This window comes from Vigna radiata, chromosome 1, assembly GCF_000741045.1.
Source record: "Vigna radiata var. radiata cultivar VC1973A chromosome 1, Vradiata_ver6, whole genome shotgun sequence".
Classification (NCBI taxonomy): domain Eukaryota; kingdom Viridiplantae; phylum Streptophyta; class Magnoliopsida; order Fabales; family Fabaceae; genus Vigna; species Vigna radiata.
In genome coordinates, this window is record NC_028351.1 from 12,069,612 (window position 1) to 12,091,299 (window position 21,688).

At 29.3% G+C, this 21,688-nt stretch overlaps 2 protein-coding genes across 2 annotated transcripts; both read right to left on the reverse strand.

The window, feature by feature from the left end:
- Positions 1-9,658: 9,658 nt before the first annotated feature.
- On the reverse strand, positions 9,659-11,959 carry LOC106757562. The gene is made up of 5 exons (XM_014640246.1): positions 11,624-11,959; positions 10,497-11,539; positions 10,226-10,448; positions 9,867-10,090; positions 9,659-9,794 (listed from the first exon to the last, which is right to left on the reverse strand). The coding sequence occupies exons 1-5, from the start codon at positions 11,957-11,959 to the stop codon at positions 9,659-9,661; spliced, it is 1,962 nt and encodes a 653-aa protein (XP_014495732.1).
- Positions 11,960-20,386: 8,427 nt separating this feature from the next.
- Positions 20,387-21,550, reverse strand: LOC106757573 (F-box/kelch-repeat protein At3g23880-like). Its single transcript, XM_014640259.1, has one exon. It carries the CDS (start codon positions 21,548-21,550, stop codon positions 20,387-20,389), a length of 1,164 nt encoding a protein of 387 aa, XP_014495745.1.
- Between the last annotated feature and the right edge of the window lie 138 nt (positions 21,551-21,688).

Here is a 21,688-nt window from a genome sequence, read left to right on the forward strand (position 1 = left end):
CAAAAAATAAAATATTGCATTCTATTAACTTGAATTGTTCATATTGATCCGAATTCTACTCATTCCAACTAATTTTGATGTTTACCAATAACACGTGGAATTTATATTATTTGGTTTAAATTCCCTTTGATTCTTAATTAGTGGTGTTCGAGTTTTTCTTTCAAGTCTTCCCATTTTCATCAATTAATTTGATTTTTTTATATACGTTGAGGTGAATAATGTATCATGCCGATTTGGGTTTTTTACTTCAGTCTATGTACCTTTTTTTTAGATTTTTTTAATTTGTATTTTATGTTTTAATTTAAAAAAAAAATTGTTTACGTATAATATTATGTCACATGTTAACATTATTTTTGTTTAATTTAGTTTATATATTTATTATTTTTATTCAATTCAGTTTTATATGAACATGTCAGAACATGAAAAAAATCATTCCATGTCTTCAAATTTCTCAGAACAAAAAACAAATTCGCAAACCCCTATTTTTGTCATTATAGGATTTTTGAAAAAAAAAAAAAGAGAAGTGAGAAAACAAAAATGTGGAGAAAAGAGAAGAATAAAGGAAGGGTGTTTTATCTGCTCCATTGAAGAATTTTAGTGAAGTGAGGATGAGAGCGAGTACCGTGAGAGTGATTTTTGAGAGCAGAGGTTACTTTTTTGGTATACAGAGTGAGTGAAGAGAGTATTTTATTTTTTAAGGTTTCATAAATAAAATAATAAATTAAAAAATTAAATTAGGTAGGTGGGTTGGTGGGCCAACTCGGCTCACCACGGGTTCAACCCGCATGAGCCGGGTCTAAATGAGCCGGGTCTAAATGAGCCGGGTTGAAATCTAACCCGCATATAAGTGGGTTGTATTTTTCAAACCCAATCTGGTCCGAACCCATGACTGGCCTGGTTAACCCGCGGGTTGTAACTCATTTTGACGACTCTATATTAATATATTAAACCATCATATTTGATTATTTTCTTTGTCATGTTTAGTGTAACAAGCAGACAAATTCCTGGGCATGTAGGTACAACATAATGTCATGGATGAAGACAATCATTCAAGCAGGAATTAGAGATGATTGGACTGGGGTAATAATTTAGATTTGAAATTTTACAAATCACAATCAACTTTCAACATTAAACTGAAAATAATAGTAAAGTTTCCTTGATTTTACAATGGTTCAACAATTCATCTTCATTAACATGTGCCACAATAAGGAAGCTAAGACAGGAATGAGTAGGATATCTTAATCAAGTATAGAATTAGGCTAGAATAGTTTACCTTAAGTTCTTTTTGTTTTGATATTGATAGCTATAATTTTTAGTTTTGATATAGTTTCAACTAAGAATAGATGAGTTTTGGATATATTAATTGGAAAAAGTGGTTTTCTGATTTTCAAGTGTGGTAAAATTAAAAAAAAAAAGCGAATCATTAAAAAAATACCTCAATTTAACGTCAGACTATGCACTCCCAAAATAAATATTCTTTGAGTAAATTTTTTTGTGGCTTAGCGAGATTGACGTCAGCCCCTCAGTAAATATCACGTCAATTCCATGTCCGACCTCTCTGCAGTGGACGTCAAATCCTCCTTTCCATCCAATAGAAATAACACCCAATAATCATCATTACGACGTCACGTCATATGATGGGCCGATGTCATATATCGTAATTTAATGTCGGATTTATAATTCGACGTCAATATAATGTCTCTCGCTATGAGGTTGGTTTTGAGTTGGACATTAAAAGTCAAAAAACATTGATGTCAAAACCTATTTTTGCACTAGTGACAACTCAAATACTATTATTAAATGTGTTTGAAATGTTAAATAAACTTAACAAAATTTTATTTAAATGACTAAATAGATATATTTTTAAAGTTGAAAATTAAATTAATTATGTCAATATTTAAAAAAAAAAACTAATTCTATTTTTTACTTAAGAAATAGAATTATCCTATATTAAGGAGAGTATATACATCATTATTTCTTTGAAATACGGATAGTCACCTCAAAATATAAATAATAAATAAGTTAATAAAAATAAATAATATCGAACTTTTATATATATATATATATATATATATATATTATATAATATTTAATTTATACAAAGTGGTTATAAATATGAGGGAAAAGAACATTTGTCATCATAATTAATTATCCAATCAGTGCATGTAAAAATACAAAACATCTTTATATATAATGCGGCTAATAGTAGAGAAAAAGAGAAATCATAATGTATAACACCAAATAGCCTATTCACTAACCTATTTTATAATCATAATTTTAATATATATATATATATATATATATATATATAATATGATATAATATGATATAATATAATATATAATATTTAATTTATACAAAGTCGATACTAGCTAGTAACATAGGAAAGAACATGTTATCTTCCTAGTTAACGATCTTCATGGGATGATGCAAAACTTCTCCCATATAAAATGCAACTAATTATACACAAAAAAGATTAATCTGACATGGAACACCACATTACTTATTTCATAATCACGATCCGCAATGGGTCTAATATTTGTTAATATTTATTAGTCGATAATTCATAATATTTACTTATTTAATATTTACTATTTTACTATTCAAAATACTTTTACGAATTTTAACCAATTATAAATAATTGTGATAACGTTGCAATTTAAGCCCAACACATTCAAAAACATGTTAACAAAATGATAAAATTGTAAAAGCTATAATGGATTTAAAATTTATTATTATTTATTAAGTAATATTTATTAATTGATAATATTTAATTATTTAATATTTAGTATTCAAAACATTCATGAATTTTAGTGCATAATAAAAAAAAATTGTATCAATTCAGGAATCTGTCACCACCAAAGTTCCAAAAAAAAGTGTTAAGTTTTCCCAAAAGTCATCCATAGAAAATTGTTAACTGCATTCTTAGTATATAAGTAATCACTAATTATAGAACAAAAACTTATACTGCAAAAAAATCAATCAAGTAATTAAGCAAAATAAATCAAAGAACATGTAGCTGTAATGTTTTTAGCGCTCATAACATTAAATAATGTGAACACCTAATATATAAGCCAAGAATTTATTTTTACATTAATTTATTTTTACAGTAATCAATTNCAACCTAAGATACAATATTAAATTAGAAAATTTAATATTTCAAACTAAATTTATTGAACAGAATTTTAATTAGAATACTTTAATTAAATATGTAAAAAAATCTAAAAGAGAGCATGAAACTACACATAACGTTTAATTAATATATAAACACACTTAACACAACATTAAACAATTAAAATCTATCACTCATGAAAAGAATGGGTGCCTTTCTATAACTTGGTATAGACTGTGTGTTGACAACATTTTTAAAAAAAAATTATTTGCAATGTGACATGCATGATCTACCTTTTGGCATGATCCCACTCATTCATCCAATTTATATGCAATTTTAATATTTATATGTCTCATAGTTTTTAGTTAGGTGTGTATTATTAATGAGTTTTTCCTACTTTAATTTCATTTCATTGCTTCAATGAAAATGAATTTTTTAGTTAGGTGTAATCACAATAATACTTATAAATTTTGAAAATTAATAAAATTATTTTTGTAAAAAGGAAACCTATTAATTTATTTTAATTATTTATCTTGTAATAGTACTATTTTAAGCTATAAATAGTTTTCATTCATATATATATATATATATATATATATATATATATATATTATTTTTGAGTATTTAATAATGGATATTTAATAAATTATAAAATTTTAGTTTAATTTTTTGAAAATTATTATTTATATAGTTTTTATTCTAATTTTTATTTAAATTTAAAAATATAATATTTTTTTAACTTAACTGCATTTTATTTTAATTCAAGGCCATTAAACCAAAAAGATGAATAATACAGAAAAAATACACTTAATTTTTATCATAATTAGTTTGAAGGGTAATGTTGGAACAAGAAAAGGAAAAGGACGAAATTCTTTTCTTTTCATCTAATCATGGAATGTGCAACTACATCATACAATGTTTATTGGTTGCCCGCGTCATTCATTTACCCTCCTCACCCGCGGCATTTGTTGCTGAGCTGGCCACCCTTACAGCCATTCCTAGCACTTCTGCCATGATGCGTTAGCCGCCGGTTCTAAGGTGGAAAATTTTTTGTGTATGAAAGTATCCATATATGTCTTTGTCAATATAAAAGGAATTAAAGAAAAAAATATTATTAGTTTTGTTTTTGAATCTAATATCTTTCTTACTTTTTTTAACTTTCATGAATACTATTTTTTTTATGTATCAATAAAATTTCTCTGCTTTTCAATTTCATTTTTGTTTTCTTTATAGTATACATGGTTCTAATTCTGGAGAATTGAGACTACTTGCTTTTTCTGTGATAATTACACTGCTATAGGTTAAAAAGCTTTTTTTTGTTCTATACTAAATAATTACTTATTTGAATATACATTTAGCTGGGCATAAAATTACACTAAGAAATTAGTGGATATTGGGAAATAATTGAATTATACATTATATGTCATTCATAACTCTGATTTGGCTGCATATTATTGAATTTCTTTTTTAGAAAGACTGCATGAAATAAAAGGCAAAGAGATACCTATATCTGTGTCTATCCAGACTTAGAAATACAGTATTTCTGATGTGTGGTACATATGATTCACTTGTTAGGTAATTTCAAGTTTAAGAAAATGGTGAAATCATATAATGATGCATCTAGAATATGCTAATGTTACAAATGCAACACAATGTGAATGTATAAGATATTTGTAAACTAATCCAACCTATAACCGTATCTAAAATATGCAGAAAAACAAACTCTACGGACTGTTTGATGAAATTCCTAAGAGAAGCTTAAACGCACTGTAGGTTTTTGATGAAATGATTCTATAAATGTTCATGGAATTATGTAATGCAGAGCTAATGCAAGATACAACTAAAATCTAATGGAAATTTTCTAAAACCAAAAAGTCAAACACAAGTGTAGAGAATCATAAAAATGAGTTTAATGAAATGTGAATCTTGTGTATATATATGATCAATTAGGTGGAATGGATAATGAAAAACACTTAGAACTATCACAATTAATGAATGAAAGTAGAAATTTAACAAAATAACAAAATAGATGCAAGTCAAGTCCCAGTTTTCATCTTCTTCAAGTGCATCTTTGACCTTCAATTACAAGTCACTTTGAATGATTTCAATACAACACCTCTCATTATATGTTACTTGAGAACTTGCACTTGACCTTCATAGGAAAAAGTTAACTCTGGAATCAAACTTAAGCTACTCTATGTTATATTATCACTATTCTAATATAAAAAACNACTAATTAAAAGAAAATACAACTTAAGGCATAACTATCCAATATACACTAAATATGTCCTAAAACAGTAAAACTCACACAAATTTGGTCCTAAAAAGTGATTTTAAACTTGAAAAAATTCTGGCACTTTGAGACTCATCAAACACTAGTACGACAATTAAACACTCAAACAAAGCTTTCACAGAATCTGACACACTCACTACAACAATTCCGGACACACATGTAAAGCAAGCTGCAATGAGTATTAAGACAACCAAACCAGTCAAATGCAGCTTATTTCATTGTAATTTAGTAGAAAACATGTTATTCACTTGTGCAGAGCAGTTTCAACCTTACTTATAATTGGGACAAAGAAACTGAAGCAAAATACTAAGAAAAATTCTTGCTTTGAATAGATTGTGTATTTGGGTCAAAGGGTTGAGAGTTTTTCTATGTATTGTCTAAATTTTTACATTATTTTATGGATTTTATGGTTGTCTCATACAACAATTATGGTTTTTCTCCGAATTTGGAATTTCTATGTTATGTTATATCTTGTGTAGAGTGATGATTCTCATAAATAAAAATAAATACATGCTTTTTTCTAATACTACGGAATACTCTTCTTTACTTATTCAAATTCTACACGTTTCTTGTAGGATTTAGAGTCCATGCTTCAATATTTTATATTTTAGTTCTTGCAAACTTTATAACGTGCTTTGATTGAGATGAAGACTTCTTTAATAAATAAAAAACACCATATTCTAATTTTCATTAAAGAATATTATACTAACTTTTCAACTCCAAAAAATTCTTAATTAATGGTAGAAATATTTAATCAGCCTAGAATATACGAAGATATAAGTTTATCATTTTGTATTTATTATTATGCTTTGCTATGTGTGAAGGACATATCAAACATTGACTCTAAGATATACTATAAATTTAACTTTATGGTAGAAATATTAGAGTGATCAAACTTGTGTCTTCAATATATCAATAATTTTGATATGATTTAATGAATGGGTTTAAACTCATGTAATGTGAATGTAATTCTTGTATGTAGTTAATAATTTTCTCCAGTATAATTGTTCCTTTTATATACATCGTATGGAATTATTATATAGAAATTTCCATACATAGTGATTGTGTTATAGATAGATAATGTTCTTACTCTTATGCATAACCACAAAAATTAATATTTATAGTTAAAAATTAAATAATATATATTTTGATCAAACGTCCGTTTTAAAGAATTACTTTTTTCTTAGATAAAAATATTATATATTTTAAAACCTGAAGTTTATCAGATCTTGTTTTCAAAAGACATTTTAAAAAATTAAAACCATGTAAATAGAAACAATTCAGCAAGTGAATAATTAAAAAAAAAAAAACTAGATGAAATTCAAATGGAACTTGGGAACGATAAAAAGAGTTTCATAATTAAATGAAAAATATTCATCGACACATTTAGATTTTTATATTTATTTGATTTTTTTTTCAAAAATACAAATATTTATATTTTTATGACTGTTTTATATTTTATGTCAAATAAATATAAAAGTATGTTATCATATTATTATTTTATAATTAAATATAATAAGCAGGTTAAATTTCTTTAGGCCAAGTAAGAAAAAAAATGCAAATGATTTGCATGTAACCTATTGTATTTCGTATAGGATCTAAAGTTCTCAAGTAGATCTAAGCATAAAGGGCATAAGTAATAACAACAACCAATTATACCAGAGATTTTTTTATAAGAATAATTTTCTAGAACAATTTTTATATTGTAAGCTCGATTAATTTATGTTTTCTTTTCTGCAAAGGTACTGTAAAGGAACAATTTAAACATTTTCATATTTTTAATAGTTAAACCTAACTTCAGGATAATTGTGTTAATTTTGGCTTATATATTTTCCCGGAAAAAATGAGTTAAAAAATAACTAGGATAATCTGAGCAACTTGCTCTTTAACTAAATAGCAATGTATAGAGTTTACTCCCATTATAATTTATGGAAACATACCATGCAATTATAAATAGTTCTGTAACTTTTAAAATAATTCAGAAACAACAAATTCACAGTTATGAACTTAGTTTGCAACAGGGTCAAGAATTTTTCCAATAAAATATAAATAACTTTTGCATAAAATATTTAGATAAGAATAATAATTTTTTATATCTATATATATAAAGATAATTTTTTTGTCCTTTTTGTTATAATTATTTATTGATTTTTTAAACAAGAGTTTGTAACACTAATATAAATTTATTAAATAAAACATTATAGAATTGATAATACAAGACAGATAGTTAAAAAGTATATAAAATATTAATATATAATTATCCATCGTCATAACCATAATAATATAATATGTGTTAAAAATCACAAGAGTTTATAAGAAAGAAAAGGCTTTTATACACAACAATAAACTTTAAGTTATTTTGCTGCTTCGTATTTCAATATCTACTCATACCATAAAAAACACAACCAAACACAATAGAGTGAATGGTAAGCTAATGAGCAAAATATTTAATCTAAAACAATCACAATATGCAAGTTATTAACTAAATATATAACGTATCATAAATTATTTATTGACACAAATAATTGACACTAGGCTTAATAGTTATTTTGGTCTCTATTTTGGTTACGAAAATTCGTATTGGTCCCCATTTTTTTTTGTTCAATTTAGTTCTAAAGAATGAAAATTGTGTTTAATTTGGTCCTTTTTTCAAACGCCGTTAAAATCGTTAACGGCAGACATTCCAACAGTGCCCAACAGTGTTGATGTGGCATTTAACTGCCCAGCTGAAGTCTGTAGAGGCACACTGAGGTGGATTATGAAAGAAATGCGAATTATTTATTGTACCCCAATTTATAACCAGAGGGTGGAGAGTGAAATTAGGTTTATGTTAGGGTCTTTTACTTTTCTTCAGTGTGCGAATGTGAGGTTCGTCGTTAACCTTCCTAATCTTTAGAGTTGATGAGCCATGTCTCGTTCACAATGTTCTTCTTCTTTTTGCAATAGCTCCGGCCACCGAAGTTGTAATTCGTCACTTGGTGGTGATTCAATGGGGGTAGGGATAATCCCCATTTGCAATTGTGGTGAGGTAGGTGTAGTAAAAATGGCTAGAACTTCAAAGAATGTTGGAAGATACTTTTGGGGTTGTCGTAACTACAAGGTAATGTGAATAAAACCATTTGTAATTAAAGCTTATTTTCTTGCCTATTTTCTTTGTGTTTGTAATTAACAATGTTTTTGATGAATAACAGAGTGGAACGGGTAATTTGATGTCTTGTAACTATTTCAAGTGGTGCAATGAAGAAAAGGTTGATGAAAAGGATGTTATCATTGGTAGTCAAAGGAGGAAGATTTGTGATATGGAGAAGACAGTGAGTGCTTTGACAAGAAGGAACCAATTCTTAGTAGCAGTGGTCTGTGTTCTTAGTGTAGTGATCATAGTTATATTGTGTGTTTTTTTTAGGTTGATGCGTTGAAAGTGTGGTTGATGTGTTCAAAGTGTGGTTGATGTGTTGAAAGTGTGTTTTTAGGTTTATGTGTTCTGTGTTTTTAGGTGGTCCCAATGTACTTTACTTTTGTGTTATGTAGTATGAGGTTGTTAGGTGGTCGCATTAGACGATTGTGGTTTGTATTAAATCAGTAATTGAATAACATTTGTTAGTCCTCATTTCAGTTAAATATGTGCGCATTTGGTCCTCATGATGTTGACAGTTGACAATGTTGTGTGCATAAAATGGAAGTGGTCAAAATCAATATCAAAACATAGGTACATGAATATATTTTCACAATCAAAAGTCAGTTCATGGGTACACCATCAAGTTACATAATAACACATCATTACATATGCAATGCCAAATATATCAAACCATTATAAAGTATTTCAAAACATTACTCAAGACATGAGGTTTAAATAAGGAAAGTATTTCAAAACAGATACAATGCAAGGTGCACGAAATTTATAGCATTACAAAACAGATGGTCTCCTAATTGGTAACTTGTCCCTTCTCATTGGCTCACTTGGTTGCTCAGTGGATTCCTGTGTTGGTTGGGGTGGTGGTGCTTCAGATGGTTGTGGTAGGTCTGGTTGATCTTGAGGATGTAAAGGGCATTGATTTCTTGCGGTGGCCGCCTTTGGTCATCTATGTTTCATCCCTCCTTAGCTCCCAACTCTTCAACCTTCTCTTTTTCTTTGGTCTGCCAGGTAATTTTCTTTTAAAAGGTGGGAGGACATCTGGGCATGTTGTTCTTTCCCATAAATGGTGCCCATTCACTGGAAATATGATTGAAGCATATGCTTCATCATAAGTTGACCTTCATCTAATTTCCTCTAGCATGGTTACAATGGGCTTTCCTCTAGCATCAACAATAACACTATTAAAAGCTTCACTCATGTTATTGACTAGTGTATCAGTTACTGCTCGACCTGTAAATCTAGATCTAGACCAATACCTATTACAAAGAATAAGAAATTGTTAGGAAGCTAAAAGTATGTAACAGGTTGCAATAAGGAAGAAGAAATACCTTGGGGGAATAACAATAAGGTGTTTGTAAGCTTCTACATTGACCTCTTTCATATTCAACATTTCTCTTTCCCAAGCTTGGGGGTAGGTACTAGTAGCAGCCTTCCACATCAGTGTCTTCAAGGTGTGCCCTCTGAACTTTTTTCTGAAATTTGCATATAAGTGTCTCATGCAAAATCTATGCTCTGCCTTAGGTAAAAGTGCTTCCAATGCTAGCTGCAAACCCTGTGTAAAGGGACCAAATTGAACATTTTTAATAGAAAATGGGGACCAAATTGAACATTTTTAATATAAAATGGGGACTAAATTGCATAAGTAATATCAAAAACCAACTCAGCAAAATATAGCAAATACGTATACCTTTTGTTGGTCAGACATAAAAGTGAATGCATCCATTACTTCAGTGTCCCTAAGGACTTCTATCAACAATTCCAAAAACCAAGACCAAGTTTCTTTGTTTTTTACTTCCACAATTGCATATGTCAGAGGTAACATCTGCTCATTAGGATCTCTAGCAACAACTGTTAATAACTCCCCCTTGTACTTTCCTTTTAGGAAATATCCATCCAAACCAATAAAGGGCCTACAAGACACGAAGCTATTCTTTTAAGCTTTCAAACATACATAGAACCTTTGGAAGGTGGTTGGACCATGTTCACTATCCACTTTAACTTTGACGGTTGATCCCGGGTTACTTCTTAATAATTCATGTGCATAATAAAAAATTCTTGTGAACTGATCTTTGAATGAACCTTCAAGTTTGCATGATGCCATTAATTTTGCCCTACGAGCTTTAGATAGTGAGACATTTGTATTCCATTTCCTCAAAGCTTTTGACCGTATGTCAGTTATCTTCAAATTTGGATTTTCAAGTAATGTGGTATCTAATGTCTCACTCAACCACTTTGCATTCATCATTTTGATATTGAATTGCCTACTGCAGGTATGGGTATCCAAAATTTTTCTCATTTGCCAAGTTCTACATCCTTCTAAATATCCACAGTAAGCCATCCATGGACATTTTTTTTCTGCACCCAAGCATCTCACTCGAACCCTTCTATTGTCATTCTTAAGAAACTTCAGATTCCTCCCTGCATGGACGGCATAACTTCTAACAGCCTCCATAAACTCATTCTTATCATTGAACTTTGTTCCCACTTCCCACTTGTATTCTGACATATTTTTTTGCTTAACATACGTCCCAAATTGACCACAACTTTGCCTTTCATCAACACCATCCTCACTTCCACTCTCTTCTGGACTTTCCAATGCTTCTGATTCCCAGTCATCATCAGACAACCCCCTGTCCTTTGGGTTTCTCTGTATATCTCCACTGTCATCTGTGTCTGAATCACAGTTGCTTTCATTCTCACTATATTCTACTGACACAGACCCTTGTACGTCGTTATGTAGTACCCCTTCATCAATATTAACATCAACATCAACTAGTCCTTCATCCACTTCACCATGCACCACCCCTACATCATCACTTGAACTAAATTCTTCAATCACAACTTCTTCCTCCACCTGCCCGTGATGTTCAATAACAACTTCCTCCTCCTCCACCCCAACGTTCTCTTCAACCATATCCTCCACCTGCACAGCCATTTCCTCATCCTCCTCCACCTGCACAACCACTTCATCCTCCACCCCCACAACAACTTCATCCTCCACCTGCACAACAACTTCATCCTCCACCCCCTACACATCCTTTTCTTCATTCCCACTCTCCGTACTTCCAAGACACAAAAACTGAACTGGTTCATTTAATTCACTTTCAACAATAATGTCTGGCTCCTCATCCATAGAGTGCACCACAAACAAGTTAACTTCCCCTAAAATCTTGGCAATGCCTACCATGTTCATTGCATCTTTGTCATCGAACAACTTATACAAAATATGGTCAATGCTATAAAATAATTCAGACACATTAATATAACCCAACTCCTTAGCGGAATCTACCACTTCAAAGTAACTCCATTTGTCTGGGTCCACACTCCAATTAGTGACTTCCCCACCAACATATCGAAAAGGTATATCTGTAACCAGGGTTCCACCATGGTGGACCACAACATTAAATCTCTCCTCAGACATTCCAAACGCAAGCCTACAAAATAAAGTTTTTGGGCATGGGACCACTATGGAAACGGAAAAAGTAACTGCTTTTTACGCTAAACCCTATGGGAAACAATAAACAATAAACCAAGAATCAACAATCAACGAGACACAACCCATTATTATAATGTTAGAGAACAATGCCCTAAATAGTTTGCCCTAAACAGTTAGCACAATTTCTCAAGAAAATCTAACTTTCGAAAAAATGTAACACTAACATTTTCATCTGTGCAACCAAGTTTACACAGAAATGTCACAACACCCAGCTTAGTTACGAGATTAGAAACACAAACCTGGCTGCCAAAGATCAATGCTTGGAATTGGAATTGGAACTGGACGTTACTGATGGAATCCCTAATATCTTCTTCCCAATGTTCCCAAAGCACACAACAAGTTTACTTCGAAGAACCCTTAATTAATTTTCACAAATGCAATCCCTAATATCTTCAATTGGAATTTCAAAATTAATAATTCCACCTCAGTGTGCCTCTACAGACTCCAATTGGGCAGTTAAATGCCACATCAACATTGTTGGGCACTGTTGGAGAGTCCGCCGTTAACGATTTTAACGGTGTTTGAAAAAAGGACCAAATTGAACACAGTTTTCATTCTTTAGGACTAAATTGAACAAAAAAAATGAGGACCAAAACGAATTTTTGTAACCAAAATAGGGACCAAAATAGCTATTAAGCCTTGACACTAAAGTCAATTATATGTATTTTTAATATAGGAGTTTTACTGTAAATGTGCACTTGTAGTAGTGTTTATGCTTTATAGAGTCATGAACCAAGGGGTTTTACTCAAAAGGTTAGTCCTTTTCACACTTTGAACCAAAAGTCTAGGGTTAAGATCTCCTGTCATTCTTTCCCTCACCTGATTATTCTCTACTTTAGTTGAATGGTTGGTAGTATTTCAGGATATCTTCTTTCTGAACTCTCAAATGTCAAAGCATATACTAAAAGAAACCACAATCAGTCCTCCTTGGATCGATTCCAACCATTCAATGACGAACATCACAAACTAACCATCATATTAACATTCACAAAATCCAACAAATAAAAAAACAAAAAAACATAAACAAAAAGAGCACATGTGAAAAGTAGTATTAGACTCTGTTAATGTTGTTCAACGAGGATATATATTCGCTCAGCAAGTAGTACTTAAAAGTACTCTCGCTCAACGACTAGATAACTTGCTTAACGAAATCATCACTAGATCTCACAAGCTTAAGATGTTTCAAAAGTCGCCCAACAAGACTTGTCTCACCCAACCATTGTTAAGTCAACAAACTCTCTGACTTTGGTCATGCTCAACGAGATTATTCTCTTCCAGCAACCACCAAGACATATCTTTTTGACTTTGAGCTCACCTAGCGAATATATTCTCATCAAGTGACATCAAGTTAGTGAGTTATCTAACTTTGGTCTCGCTTAGCTAGTGTACTCTCGTCTAACGACTACCAAGTTAGTAGCTCTCTGACTTTGACTTCATCTAGCGAGTTTGCATAATTCTGCCTAACAGAAGTCAGATTTATGTTACACAGACCCCTACAATTCAATCCAACAACAACCACAAATGTCTAAAAATACAATTCATCAGGTCATACATAACACAATCATTCAATTCATCAAAAAAGTAATGTCAACCATGCAACATATTAAAATTTCAACATACAATCACTAAAGACGATTCAACCCCTAACTCAACTCAACAGGTCATATTCTATCAGACAACTTAATTATACAAACCAACCACCATACAACTATATAATAAGCAATTATAAGTTGTCTATTAGTTAAAATCAATGTAGTTAGCTTTCCTTACATATTAAAGAGACCGAATGCTCGAGAATATCTAAAAGCAACTCCAAACGCACAAGATATCCTATATGTTCTTATGAACCACAAACACGATCTGGGAACATCATTAGGTCTACTGATCAACAAAAACTAACAGAAAAAACTCAAGCACTACATGTAATCCAAAAAGTGTCACATGCAAAGAAAGAATGAAGAAATAAAGGAACAGAAAATCAAATTACTTTATTAAAGAAATTGATTGGACTTAAACGGAGAACTCGATGTAAGAATCACCCTAGCAGTTTCCATACACATGAAAAAACTTAAAAAAGAGGAAGAAAGTTCTATAGAAAAGGGTTTTTAGAGAAATATATCTTAATATTTTATTTTTTTAATATAATTATTTATTGATTTTTTAAACAAGCAGTTATTTTTTTTGGAAACAGTTTCAAAAATTTTAAATTTAAGAATATAATGTGACACATGAACAGATAAAAGAAGACAATTTTATAAATTTGAAAGCAGTTAATTCGTTTAATAATTTTATTTTTTATCAAATATTATTTAATAAATCAAAAGTTTTAATAATTTTATTTTTTATCATTAATATTAGTAATATTATTTAATAACTTAAAATTATTTAATAATATTTAATTTATGATATCTTAATTGATACTGTCAATAATAATATTAATAAAATAACAGAGGGATACACACCGCGAGTAATGTTTGAAAAAAATACACGTGACGATGTTCTTTATGCCCTCAGCTTTATTATTCACTTTGATTTTAATAATTTAAAATTTAATTACCATGTATATTAATTTTAAATTTAATATACTTTTTAATACATATATATTTGTATAATTTATTTATTTTATATTTTTTAATTTTAAAACATGACATATTATTTTAAATATTTAAAGTTTTCGTGAAATGAATTTAAAATTAAAATATAAATAGAGAATAAATAGTTTATAAAAGAATAAAGAAGTTGAAAAAATTCATACAAATTTTTTAAAGATATAAGATATTATATTAAATTTCTTTTACATTAAGAAAAATATATGTGTTTTTGCATATTTTATTTTTTTTACGACAAAAAGAATAACTATAATGAAAAAACTTAATATAGGTCAACAATGCATTGTTCAACGGTGATTTTCACTCAGTCAAGCAGATAAGATTAAGATAATATATATAACATTTATCTTCTCTTCAAGGAGATACATACAAATCGTACCACCAAGTTTGATTTAGTGAAAATATCTCAGTACCAAATGGTTAATGATTTGCAAAGAGGACATAAAAAGCGAAATATCAATCTAGAAAACTTTCCTGAGCAACAAATCTGGGAGGATGCTTCATATAAATCTCTTTTTACAAATCAACCTCTTCTTACAAATCGTGGTTGATGAATGCACTGTTAACATCTAGTGAATAAAGATGTCATTATTGGAGAGTCGCCATGACTATAAATAGACTAACAAAAACCATTTTGCCACAGAAGAAAAAACATATATGGACAGGTCAAATGCAATGATGACAAAAGGAGGGTCACAAGAGATAACAACAGACCAAACATTGAAGCTAGGGATGAAGAGGAGAGAAAAACCTTAAAAAACCAAGATTCTCTAATTAAGGCACTTGAAAAGGGAAAAAGAGTAATATTGATACTCTGAATAGTTGTTTGAGAGGAGACCAAACATGCACACATGAAGAACCTGAAAGAGAAAAAAGAACGACTTTGACCGTCTAAAACGTTGCCTAAGAGGAGACGAAACTTGTCACTACGCACAATGGAAAAGAGAGAAAACCCACAAGTTCAAAAGGTGTTGAAAGCGTGTAAGAGTTCCGGTGAATGTGTCGTTGACGACATAGTGGTCATATGGTCGAGATGGCGTTGTCAGTCGTGGTAGATGGCACTGCCGCCCAAGTGTAGTGGGTAGAGGTAACAAAACTTTTTTTCCTCAAAAGAATCTTAGGTTTTAGATACCATATTGAATATAGAAAAAATTATCTCTGTGATTAATCTCCTTTAGATTAAATATACATATAAGATATTCTATTTATAATAAAATAAATATGAGTTAAATCTAAAATAAAAAATAATAATAACAAAGATAAAATATTAAAATAAAATAAATATAATATATTTGAACGTAATTATTCTAATTATGAAAAATAATTATAAAAACATAAAGGCTAATTATAATAATACATAAAAAACTACAATTATAATACATCAAAGTAGTTTCTTTTTAATTAATTATTTTTAACTATTTCTAAAATCGCCTTCAAAGAGTCCAAAGAGAGAAAATTGAGAAGAGTGCAAAGAGTCCAAGAATAAAAACTAACATTACCAAGTGTTCTGATATTTGAAATATAATATTATATAATTATCAGCATTATCAATTCAAACAACAATTTTTGTGTATACGCATAAATGAAGTTGTTATTATTTATCCAATATTTTATATCATTATATTATATTAATGTCTCACAAACAAATCACAATATTTAATTTTAATTTTTAATTTTTAATTTTTAATTTTTAAAATATTAACAAATCATGAATCATGTTTTGTTACAGACTCTTTCAAATATAAAAAGAATTATTTTTACTTATTACTTACATAAATTACATAATATATATATATATATATATATATATATATATATATATATATTAACAAAAATATTTATTTTTTAAAAATGACAGAGCAACTCAAACATATATTGACCATCAATCTTTATTTAGTTTTTCAATTAAAAAAAAACTTTAAGAATGTAAATCAATGATGATACTATCCGTTAGTATTTTTAGCTTTACATATATATTTCAATTTTTTAACAAAAATAAAATTACTAGTATGTATAAACTTACCTGATTTACAAATATCAGTAACTTATATTATAATATAAATATTTAGAAAGTGTAAACATACGTACAATAGAATAAATAATTTTTAAATTAATATATAAAATAATAAAATAAAACAATTTAAAAAACGAATATTTTACTATTGCACATGTACAACATTAATAATATATATATTGTTCTTACTTTTACTAGCCAAAACACAGGTGCTAGTTCATATTTTTAAATATTGATAATATTATAATAATAAGTAATAATGTTATAATCAATAGATAATAAAATCATATAAAACTTTTACTAGCCAAAACACAGGTGCTAGTTCATATTTTTAAATATTGGTAATATTATAATAATAAGTAATAATGTTATAATCAATAGATAATAAAATCATATAAAATTATATTTATTTTGAGTAGAGTATAATATTCATTTCTACATATATTGTTGAGAATATATATATATATATATATATACACGTATGTATGTATTGATTTTAGTATAATAAATAAAAAAGCTACAATCTTATACAACAAACTTAATTCCGTCAATTTTATTAATAATTAATCACTATAAATTTCGTTTTTAATAATTTTTACATGTGTTTTGTTTCCTTTTTAAAATTTAACTTTTTTTAATAGTGTGTTCAATGTAAGGATAAACCAATGTTGAGTATTATCTTAATCATTAATATATTAAACATGTGAAAATTTAGAAAATAAAGTATTAGAGTAGATAATTGTTTTAAAATCATCAGAACAAGTATTTTATTTTAAAAATAATTTGATAATATAAATGAAATATTTTAAACTCATCTCATTACTTTAAACTTCTTTCTCTTAACTTTCTCTCTCTTCTCTCTAAAATTTTCACTCCTTGATCATCTATTTGACAATTAGGAAGTACCCAGTAAATAATAGTTGAGTTATCTCCATTTTTATCTGATTAATTTCTAACATAGAGCAAGTAAGTTTTGACTCATTTTTCTCTTTCTTAGTTTGAGATAATGTATGAGGATCTCTTGTCGCATTTGTTTTATGATTTCTCCTTCTTGGTTCTAGTTAATATGAAGTCTTAAGGACTCATTCCGTTTCTAATTTGGTGTTTTATAGGTATTTCTAGAAATTTCTTGTGTTTCAAGCAATTGTAGCGCACTCTTAGAGCTTGATAGCACTTTTTGAAGGTAAGGAAACCTAGTAACCTTTCTTGATATTATTTAAATTGATGATTTTAATTAGGCTGTGTTGAATTTGGTTAAAAATAGAAGTTTATTTGCCTTTGTATGAATTGAGATTTGAAGGCTTTAAATTAGTTAATTGATGATTGATGTTGTGATGGATGTTTTAGAATGTAATGAATATGTTTGGATATGTTTTTTTTATGAATTTTTGTGTTTGTGAAGTTAGTCATGTTAATTGAATTGGAATTATTGGGAAGGAAATGCTAGTATTGCTTGTAGGTCACTTTTGGTCTAAAAAAAAAGGTGTTAATAGGTGAGTTTTATACAAACTGGTCTAAGTGGAAAAATGATGTTTTAGGCTCTGCGGTATGGTCATTTGGAACTTATTTGTATGGTGAGTTAGCAAAAAAAATGTTTTAGAAATGCATGGTATATAATTAGTAGTGTTTTGAATGGTTTTAGGTGCAAATTAGGGGTCTAGAGTAGTGAAATTTTGATTTGAAGTCTTAAGGCAATTTGGAGTGGTTGGGGTCTTTCTTTGAGTCAATTGTGACTTGTTTAGACCCCTAAGTAGCTCAAATATGAGCTAGAACTTGTGGAGTTTAATTTTGGTCTCTAAAGTGAAATTTTGGTTATTTTTGGATTGGAATCTTTTGGTAAAATAGTTTAAAATGATTCTTAAGTTGGTTTATATACTTTTGGTTAGGTCTAATCTAGTTTAGAATCATATCTAGCAGTGTTAGAAGTTGGTAAAAATGTTTAGGATAAATTGGGGAGGGGGGTGTTAAGGGTGGATGAGCGAGAGTCTTGACTGAGCGAAAAAGTTTTCTTTTTGCTAAGCGAGTGTGGGTATTGAGTGAGTATGGTCGTTGAGCGACCGGTCCAGAACATGTTTTGAGTTTTTCTTTCTTTTGAATTTTGGTAACTTTGAAATATGTTAGGATTTGAGTATTGTGTAAAAGTGTTTATTGAATTACACTATGGTTTATTCTTAAGGTTATGTATGTATTTGAAGTATGAATTGAAAAGAGTTTCTAAGATGAAATTCTTGGTTGGTTGTTTCAAGTATTGTAAGTATGAATATAGGAAGCTCAATCTTTGAATTCATCCTAACATTCTAATGGTCATCTGTTCTCAAGTAGAGAGGGGTGAGGCATGTCATGACAATAGCATGAGGTCCTAGTTTAGGGGCTTTACCTTGGCCTAAGGCAAGTGATAACGGACTAACCTTGTGTGATAGCTTGGGATAAGCCAACTATTTCACAACGATAGGTGCACAAACTTCCATAGCTCGATATTCATACTAATACGAATAGTCTAGTCTAAGTCTTATCATGCATAAGATGTTTGATTGGTTTGGTGCGATATATGTATCATGTGTAGAATGTTTAAAATGTTTAGATATAATATTAATTGTTTATATTACTAGCTTGCCCTTTTGTTTTTGATTTGTTTGTATATGTTTTGGTGCTTTGTTCTTGATTATGATTATTTGGTGAGTGTAAGAGGCGATGAGGTTTCTGTGGAGTGGACTCTAAATGGAGGGACTTCTGATATTTAGATTTCTATAGATCACCTATTTGTATATAGTTTTGTTTAGTTACCTTGTATTATATATAGTTTTATTTAGTTACTTTGTAAATAAAGCTTTAAATTTATAATTATATTAAATGACTCTAATTAACTTTAATTTTTTTTTTATGTTCTTGTTTTATTAAATATATGATAATTCTTATAAGTTTAATACTATATTATAATGTTACAAAACAAAATTAGCAAATAAAAAAAATTTAAGAATGTACACTTTAGTTTTATTATAAAAAAAATACTTTAATATTTATTATAAGAATGTGTTGAATACATTTATCATTTATAAATGTAATTAATTGGTCTAAACTTCGATTATCATTTATAAACTCGGCTTGGTATTATTTATAAAAGGAAATTCCTTTTCTTTCTACATTTTTTTTAATTATTTTATTTTATTTAAGTGATTTTTTTAAAATTTTATCTGTTTTTAATTTGACTGTTTTTTTTAAATTAATAATTTTTAATTAAAAATTTCTCTACAAAATAAATAAAATCTATTTAAAAATTATAAAAGTTATTCATATTTAATTTTAATAAATAAAATGTTTTTTTACGTGCATAATATTTATTTCTACTTTATCTTTTGTAATATAATCATTAACTTATTTCTTAAAAATTATAATTGTTAGCTGATTTTGAAATATTTAGAAAATTACGTATCATTGGTACAAGAAACTGAAGCAAAATATCAAGGAAATCCTGCGTGAACTGCGAAGTGCAACTAACATATAAACACAATGACAATTTTGAAATCTTAAACCCTAAATCATTTTGACAATGTACATATAAAGGTTTAATATTTTTTCAGCCAAAATCAATGCAGAAACGAAATTTTATTAATAATGAAACAATAAACAAATCAAATTAAGGAAATACCAAAATCATGTGAACCAATGTCTGTCATGTCCATACCGAGAAAGTTCTGAAACCACTACCATAATCTAACATAGATAAATGTCTCAAAGCGAAATAAAGGTTGGAGCATAGGGAAAGGAGAACATGTTAAAGACGATGGGCTGGAACAACCCTTCAATACTTTCCACTTTATTATCCTTAAGATTAAAGATAATGAATTCGCAATATCCCATCTTTGAATATGTGAGCAACAATAGATCACCAGACATGCACAAAATTCGCAGGTTGCTGCTATATTCATTGATCTGAAGACGGTTATAACTTACCCTCAGCAACTGAGTCCAAGATGTTTCATCTTGAATATCCTTCAATACCAAAACAACAAAGTCTGTCTTCTCATGAAGAAAAAAACAAAGACAACCATTCAAAATTCCGATAGAATTCGCGTGAGGTTCTTTATAGGGGAGTTCAGGCACCGACAAATATTTGCATGTATCGTTATATAGATCATACGAAAATATTTGTACCTTCTTTCTCGATTCTTCAGAAAATCCTAACCAGTTAACAGTGCCATTAAGAGAGTGTCCATTACTGTCAATAGTGTGAAAAGCCGAACAATTTGTCAAAGTACAGTTCCAGTGTTGGTCACCCATGCAGTAAACCCATACACTCGTTCGCAGTGTACGGGTATGCAAAAGCATTATCACCACCTTGTAACTGTCGCTTCGATCGTCATACCCAAAACCAAAATTCCTAAAATAGTAAAAATCATTGTTGTACCAGAAATTCCTAAGATACTGAAAATCAGTATCGTAATTGAGACGCAAGCTTGGTGAAGGTCCGGAGGAAGTCTTGGTGACAGGGTTCCAAAAGTCGACCCAATGCTCTTCATATTCATCTGTGGAGAGAGATTCATGTATGGAAAGCAAACCATTGCAAGAACCGAATAAAATTCTAGAGCTGATGGGAGAGTGCCCGACACTAGCACGAAAAGTGGGTACAGGGTTTTCGATTAAAGAAGATATAGAGAAGAATAAAGCCATGAAACATTGCTTCTCGTGTTCCTTTCTCAGCATTAATACGATTTGTGGGTTTCTGGAAGACCTTTCAACGTGTAATTTTACAAAATAGGAACCGGATATAAGGGATTTCCATGTTTTTGAAACACACCTGAATCGCCCGATACTTGTTACAGGAAGCCATGAAAGAATTTCCACTATGAGATCATCATGATCAGCGAGTATTCTACCAGAAGAAACCGTGGCCATCTTCCTCCCAAAACCCTAGCTTTCGTCTCTCTGTAGACTGTGACTCTGTGTTAGTATTTTTAAAATATTTGTATGGATTAAATTAATTAAATATATATATATATATAATAATAATAATAATAATAAGGGTAAGTAGTT

What these genes read in the sequence shown, in the direction of transcription:
- LOC106757562 (XM_014640246.1), bottom strand. Translation starts at nt 11,959, where the DNA reads ATGTCTGAGGAGAGATTTAATGTTGTGGTCCACCATGGTGGAACCCTG. An exon ending in GGTCCAACCACCTTCCAAAG is followed by an intron (nt 10,449 to 10,496) that starts GTTCTATGTATG and finishes CGTGTCTTGTAG; the next exon opens with GCCCTTTATTGGTTTGGATG. An exon ending in CTTATTGTTATTCCCCCAAG is followed by an intron (nt 9,795 to 9,866) that starts GTATTTCTTCTT and finishes TCTTTGTAATAG; the next exon opens with GTATTGGTCTAGATCTAGAT.
- LOC106757573 (XM_014640259.1), bottom strand. Translation starts at nt 21,550, where the DNA reads ATGGCCACGGTTTCTTCTGGTAGAATACTCGCTGATCATGATGATCTC.